Source organism: Pyrus communis, chromosome 2 (assembly GCF_963583255.1).
Source record: "Pyrus communis chromosome 2, drPyrComm1.1, whole genome shotgun sequence".
Lineage (NCBI taxonomy): Eukaryota > Viridiplantae > Streptophyta > Magnoliopsida > Rosales > Rosaceae > Pyrus > Pyrus communis.
Window position 1 is genome coordinate 26,892,076 of NC_084804.1, and position 7,805 is coordinate 26,899,880.

Below are 7,805 nucleotides of genomic sequence, written 5' to 3' on the forward strand. Positions count from 1 at the left end.
AGTTGTAGGCGGTTGGGGGTTAAGAAAGTTGAGAAAAACTAACAAGACTACAGCTGGATCGGTTGCATAAAAGTTTCTATTGGTGTGTTGGAATAGGTTTAAACCGACCGAATCAAACCGGTTAACAATGATTTGCGTTGGTTTGGTTTTGATGGTGGTAATTGTCAAAACCGAAATGTTGAAGGTTGATTGATTCAGTTATATTTTTCGTGTCAAACCGAATCAAACCAATAGCCACTCACCCCTAGTTCCACATGCATATATATGGTTTGGCAAGGAAGCATCTCACACTCGTCAAATATCTGATATTTATAGGGAAGGACTGAAGGTGCTCTAAAATGCATATTGCGTTTCTGCGTCTGTGTGCAATATTGGACGCAAACTGAAACTGTGATCAATATGATTTCTCAATTCAGAACTTTCATATTATGTTTAGAATACACGCAAACTAACTTTAGACGGGGAGCCGACATGTCCAGAGTCTCTGTGGGTAGCAGATAGCCATTATTCTACATAGTTCTTCTAAATGGTATACATTGCTGTCACGGCCTTGCTCCCTTTCCTTCACTGTAAAGTTTATCGATACAGTCCTGCATATGATATTCCAAAAATATGTTAGTATTTGCTTGACAGAGAGTTATGGAGCGGATTGTGTTTGGAAAACTGGTTGGCCCTTGTACTTCAAGGTGCCACCAGTCATGACATGTTTGAGAAAGAGAGACAAGGCGGCATACATACCTTGTAATATTTATGCAGCTGTGGTCTCTTCAGTTTGAATGTTGGAGTTATGAGATCCCTCTCCATGTCAAAGGGATTCGGTTCCAAGTGAACTGCTTTTAACAGCTCAAAACCTCGAAGCTGCAGGAATGTGTTCCGAATTCGATGACTATTGATATATATATATATGTAATGGAATTGGCAACAGGGAATTGGGTGAAATATTATCAACATACATGCTGTTTCTGACCAGTACTATTGAGCTCATCCAAAATGTACTTTCTTGCCTTCGGGTTTTGACATAATGATTTGAAATCACCAGTCAAGTGATGCTCTACTGCCCAATGCTCCATTGCCTTACTGTCAGGGACCACCACAGCAACAAGAAATGACTCGAAGCTGTTCCCATAAACCCAAATCTGTCGACCAGAGGAAAGTCAAGATATATATCAACGAATTTAGAAAACAAACACAACGGAGGTCTCACAAATTAAAAAGACCAACAAATACAAACTCATATATTGAGGCAAATACGGGGTGAGTTCCAATGTATAGAAATAATTTAACATGCACTGACTGTAGCAAACTAGCAAAATACCGATGTGATAAGAGGACATTGCAAGTATTTGCCTTCAATGTTTTCCACGGCAACATATTCACCTTGCGATAGTTTATATATATTCTTTTTCCTATCTATGATTTTCATTGATCCATCTGCCTGCCATTCTCCAATGTCACCTGAAATGCAATCAAAATCACCATAACTTTTCAGTTCAATACAGTGATCAACAAGAATTTCTAAGATGTCCAGTGCTGACATCTTAACAACAAGACATAAGCTTGGGCATCAAGTGACTACTTTATGGCCGACCGTTTAAGAATTTACCTGTATGAAACCACCCATCAATAAGGACTTCCTCTGTTAGATCTTCTCGCTTATGGTAACCAGAAAACAAGGTTGTTCCTCTCAGGCAAATTTCTCCACGGGGCGCACTGGAAAGTGCATCATATCCCATTGCCGGCACTGACTCAAGCCTTGCTTCAATAGTTGTGACAGGGACACCAACAGTTCCGATCATAGGAAAAACATTGCTAATGGACGTGAAGCAGCCACCACAGCTTTCAGTAAGGCCTACTTGTAAATGAGTTTAGCAACTTGATGGAAGGTTCATTTTTCATTTTCAAGGGAACTTTTATAAACTACTGTGAATGAGTAGAAGCTCGCATCACTGAATTTTCAAAACATGACTAAGAAGAGATTGAACTCATTTAATTAGGTCAATGATTTTTTCTTTCCATTGCAGTTAACAATAAGATCACCATAAAACCTACGTCGATTAGTCAATTAGATTCTAGCAGCACCATTCATACGATCTTTATATCATTCTTAGATGCTATAGAGCAGATATGCAATCAACCATACCATATCCTTGGGATAAAGTGCTGCAGCTGGTGACCCTCAAAAATTCCTCCACATGCCCAGGCAAAGGTGCAGCACCAGACAACAATAGACGAACTCGTCCCCCCAGTACTTGTTTTATCTACCACAAGTAACAATTTGTTAGAATGTTAATAGCTATATCAGAATGGAATGGTGAAGGATGCAACGACAGACCTTATCAAAGACAAGTTTGTCCAAGAGAGGTGCTGCTTTTTCTTGTGGGAGACCCTTTTCCAGATTCGCCAACTTGCTGTCAATGAAATCTTTCATTAGTTTTATTGGAGGAATGCAAATGCAAACGAAAAAGGGGAGTTTATCGTGACCGTACTAGTTATAAGCATATTGGAATAATGTATTCTTCAATACACCCCCAGATGAAACTTTGTTAACAATACCTGTGAGCACAAAGCTTAAGCCAACTATTTAGAATAGAAGAAAAATCGAAAGACGGTAATTTGGCTGAATCAGTATGACGTATATTTTACCAGAATATATGCGATCATACACTCTAGGCACCCCACAAAACATAGTAGGCCTTAGTTCCTGAAGGTCCTCGAGTAGAAATTGTTGTGCCTTGGCTGATTATCTTCACCAACATACAAACCCACAGTTGAATAGTTTAAAATACAAGAAATAAAGACACCGAGAAATTTACGAGGTTCGGCAAAAACCTGCCTACGTCCTCGGAGAGATATTGCTCTTCACTATGAGAAAAACAGTACAAGTTACACATGAGTTAAATCGACATAACCCAATCCCATATCCCTTGTACACCCACTCACAGAATTTTCCCAAGAGCCTCACTCTACCCCAAGAGTTCTTTCACAAGAGACCTTTCACTCTAGCTCTCTTGATTTCTCTCTGCAACTCTCTCTTGTTCTCTGCAAAAAGAACTCTTTCTTCTCCTTTTTTTTCTGCAAAGGCAAATGAGCTCTCTGCTCTCTCTCCAAACCGAATTGAGCTCTCACACTCTTTTATTTCCTTTTTGAACCAACACCCACGGGTGTTGAAGAGAACATTTTGCTTTTCCCTTTTTTTCCTCCTTGCTTTTCCCTTTTTTCCTCCTTGCTTTTCCCTTTTTTTCTCCTTGAAACAAGGAAAGATGTTTTCTTTCTTTCTTTAGCCGAAAGGCATTTTGGAGGATAGTCCACTTGGCCACAAACTCCAACAGAAATCTGATATCCTGCAAGCTCAAGAAAGAAATCACCTTAGAAACAAGTTACAGAAATTTAAGAAATCAGAAAACTTAGAAAGATATGAGTCTTATATACTTACTCCTCGCCAGAAGCCTACTGAGGACCCTTTGTAGATGCAATAGCTCTCCATTATTTGGTCATATATATGGGCCAACGGAAGAAAGGAAAAATATGAATCTTCTTCCGTACACTGTAATAGAATTTATTTCATGAGATGAGTATTTTAGTGTCAATCACTGTGATTAGCAAAAGGAAATAATTTTGATCTCATATTGTAGTCACAGAACTCGGAAAAGGGAAGCTTCTGCAAATGAGCACCCTTGAGTGGCATTGGGATGGGCAGGGGAAGCAGTCTAGGTTCAAGTACGGGATGACTTACTTAGCAACATATTACTAAACAGGCACCACGTGGGTTTGACCACAAATAATGGCCCGAACTTTTATTTCAGAATATAACTTCATTCACGATGTATTGACGCAGGAAACAGAAGGAGCTTGATATTGGCATTGGGAAAACAGAACACCAAAAACTTACATGAGAAGCAATTCTTTAGCAAAATAAATAATTTGCTTTTACTAACATAAACATCATACATTGATGTTAGTATACGTTAGTTCATGACCAAGCGTGGGCAGAGAAGAACCTGGTGATGATATAACTACTCAAAACGCCCATCACCAAATCACACCCAAAATAAGCATGAAAAGTGGCAGGAGCTATCCTCCCTTTTTTCTAATTTAACTTTAAGAGGTAGAAAAATCACTAATTTGAAAACTCCAGAGATATATTTTAAAGAGGCCAAGAACTAGTGTGCTCAGTTGTTTACCACTCTATCTGTTAGAAAAAGTAGTTGCTCCACAGACAATACTTCTGAGAGAATTGCTCCGTTACTAATAATTACACCTTTTGGTTCTCCAGTTGTTCCACTTGTATACATTATTGTGCAAATGTCAGTCTTCCGTTTCTGAGGTAGTTCACAATCTGCATTTCCCTGAGAAAAGGAGTGAAGAGGTCATTTTACATTATTGAAAATGAAGTTGGCGAATCCTTTACCAGCGAAGGGATTTACATTAGAAAGACAGCATAAACAACTTACCGACTGAGAGAATTCCTCCCAAGAAAAACAAGATACCCCTAGTCCCTCAGCTTCCTCCTTTTGAGTGCTAGAAACATTTGCAAAACTGACAATTGCTGCAAAAAGAAAAATGCATAAATGAGTTACAATCTGCAGCAGTTGCACCACAAATTCCAACTCTTTAAGGGAATAGAATATGACTTACTTTTTAAATTGGTAGAACAATTTGGAAGGCATGACAGAACCTTCACAAAGCATTACCGTATGAGCAAGAACGTTAAGAAATCAAGAGAAAAAACTGAAATTCAAACAAAATACCACATGTATTGGGAAATTAAGCAAGGCGGTCGTCAAAGTATTAAATCTGAGGTTTTGGTACCACAGTGTTGCATTAGGATGCTTTTAGTACCAAAGTATATGACATCGATAGCCTTGAACATTTGTACTTAAGGAAATAGATGGAAAGCAAACTTACAGAAGGGAGTTTGTTGTCTTGAACAAAAGCTATTGAAACTTCAGCATGATTGATGATGAACTCAACTGCATTTGCACCTGTAACTTGAACAACCGTGTGAAGTTAATCGGCTATATTTAATCAAAATCAATCATCATCATCAAAGTCTAATTGCCCGTGGAAATGATATTAACGAAGAAAATATTAAGGTATTCAGAAAGTCATGGTGATTTACACACCGAGTTCTATAGAAGAAAGAGAAGGAAAAACATACCAAGCGTGTCATAGAGTGGAACATATGTTATGGCTTGGCTATTACAGGCCTATAAAACAGGAACAAAACATATAAGCATTACCGCAGAACGTCACATCCAGTCACCAAAATCAGGACAATTTACTCAACCAGTCACAAAATTCGATCTCAATATTAACAAGCATTTCAAGGCATGGAATGCGTAGACACGAAGATCCAATCACAAAGACAGGGAATACAGCGTTACTCCATTGTAGTAAGCCACTGGGGGCAGTTTGATCCATATATACCGCAACGATCCCCCTGTAAACATTTTTGAGGGAGAAAAATAAAACCAAACTCAAATTTGGTTCCTTTTCTTTTAACAATTGCCACTGCCATTTTTACGTCAACTTCGAGTAACAGTATTAGTCCAAAGGCAAACTATGGATCACATCAACATATTAAACCATATAAAATTCATAATTAGCGTTGTATTAACTTACTAAGTGATTAGTGTTTGAGCTCTACAGTAAATATACTTAATTGGCATGCAACTTACAGGATTAACACCCCGGCTTCTGATGGCTGAACCAATTCGAATGGCAGAATCATAAACTTCTTGGTACGTAAGCCACACATAGGGACCCACCTGCCATTCCCAGTACAAAAAAAAAAAAAAAAAACCAAAAATTGAAAATTGGGTTTTGGTAATCTTAGTCGGAAAGATTAGATCATGGGTTTCAATGCGTTGGTGCTATTTTCGCTCAAATGGAAGCTTTACCTTTGTGTCTGTGACTTCGCGCCGCCCAAGCATTGGGTTGTTTGGATACTTCTTAGCAGAGTCACTGCAAGTTAGACCAGAGTTTCATGTACTTATTAATAAATTATAGCCTGTTATATGGCCTATTAGCTCAGCTGGTTAGAGCGTGGTGCTAATAACGCGAAGGTCGCAGGTTTGAGACCTGCATGGTCCACTTTTTTAATACTTTTTTAAGATGATTTCCTCTACATTTTTCTGAGAAAGTTGACTTATCTGTCCATTTTTTCACAACAACTGCCTTTCTGAAGAAAAATGTGACACTCAATCTAACGTGCATTACTTTGATCCCATATGCACATCAAATTTTAACAAGACACGAAACAAAAGCAAGTACCTTAAAAACTGCCAAGGAGATTCCAACCCCTCCGGCAACTCCATGAGACCATCTTTAGCGTAAATGCTCCGATACACCGGCCCAGCGGACGGCCTCTCGTCGGCAGCTGGCCTCGATTCCTCAACCTTCACTACGAAAGCCATCGACCCTTTCGCCCAACTAAGCTAGCAAGCTAGTTAAAACATAAGAACTGAAGTGGCTTTTGGTGAATGTGATAACTAACAACCAGAAACAGAAATGGATGGGGGAGATTGGTCCAGTTGAATGCAATAAATTGTATCTGAACCAATTTATCGGCTTTTATGAGAGGGGGTCTTCAAGCTAGCTGTATAGTGCATGTGTTTTGTAGATTAGTGAGAAAGGACTGACATGGCATTTACAATGGTAGACGAAGTTTGGTGAAGTACTTCTTTTTGGTGTGTTTAATTTTTTTTGGGTTAATCTCAGTTTATTATCCTAAAGTTTCTTGTTTTTTGTCTCCGGTGCATACTGAATTGGGAAGCAGAGGCACTTTTACATCCTTGCAAAGCCATGCCTTGAAACTTCTATTATCGTCCGTGAAGCTCCTGAATACATATGAGTTGTATACAAGTTATGACTAGAAGTACATTTGAAAGTTCTATATATAATGTCTTTATTTGTCGATTATCTTGGTTATAACAAAAAATTCACGTATTACTTACCTTTGGGAGACCTCAAACCCATGTTATCTAAGGAGCCTGAAGTTGATAGCAGTGAAGTGGAGACTCTGGTATATTCCTTGGTCATCAATAATATTGTTCAATATCTTATTAAGGGCTCTTCCTATGTCATTTTCAAAGTGATATCCCAAACCTAACCATTGGATGTCATCAATGAACTCATGCAGAGGTATTCTGACATGAACATGATTGGGTGAAGTAATGATTTACGCTCTATTACTACAATCACGTGAAGACTGGCACTATACACATCACATACGAGTCGTAATTGCCTATAGCAATCTAGGACAGGACTGGCACCTACAATGGATCCAAAGTGAGCGTACGGTGCGATGTGAATATACACGTGAAAGATTGGCCCTGGCCCGGGCAAGTACTAACACCGGTGCAGTAAACGATAAGCAGATAACATAAATATAGTCATGCCAAGTGATTTGATAATTCTAGTCAACATAATATTATTCATAGCCGTAAATTTAATTAAGGCATCCTGTAAGATTTATAATGATTTCCTAATTCTCATCGTTACATCATTCCTTTAAACGTTAATTTAATTATGGCAGTCATATAGAAAATTCATTATTAGATGTATATATGGAAACTAAACAAATATATGTATATATCAAAGAAAGGACCCACTCACAAATCATGTCGTCAAGTTAAACCGGGCTCACGGGCATCGAAGATCCTTGAGATGCTTTTCACGTAGAAATGAGACCATTTATGTAAATATATAACATACTAACGTATACACGCATTTTCGTGTAAATACGACTAATAAAGAAACTATTTTAAAACGGTCGAATTTTGGAAAACAAAAGGCAGATTCAG

The 7,805-nt window shown here is 38.4% G+C and overlaps 1 protein-coding gene across 1 annotated transcript; it reads right to left on the minus strand.

The window, feature by feature from the left end:
* Positions 1-325: 325 nt before the first annotated feature.
* Positions 326-6,570, minus strand: LOC137726733 (probable CoA ligase CCL6). The gene is made up of 19 exons (XM_068465689.1): positions 6,274-6,570; positions 5,901-5,964; positions 5,679-5,768; positions 5,386-5,440; positions 5,159-5,209; positions 4,906-4,982; positions 4,636-4,675; positions 4,452-4,546; positions 4,182-4,346; positions 3,434-3,544; positions 2,644-2,731; positions 2,487-2,553; positions 2,333-2,408; positions 2,141-2,258; positions 1,604-1,849; positions 1,316-1,455; positions 954-1,136; positions 739-858; positions 326-590 (listed from the first exon to the last, which is right to left on the minus strand). Exons 1-19 carry the CDS (start codon positions 6,414-6,416, stop codon positions 543-545), a joined length of 1,977 nt encoding a protein of 658 aa, XP_068321790.1. The 5' UTR covers positions 6,417-6,570; the 3' UTR covers positions 326-542.
* Positions 6,571-7,805: the final 1,235 nt, after the last annotated feature.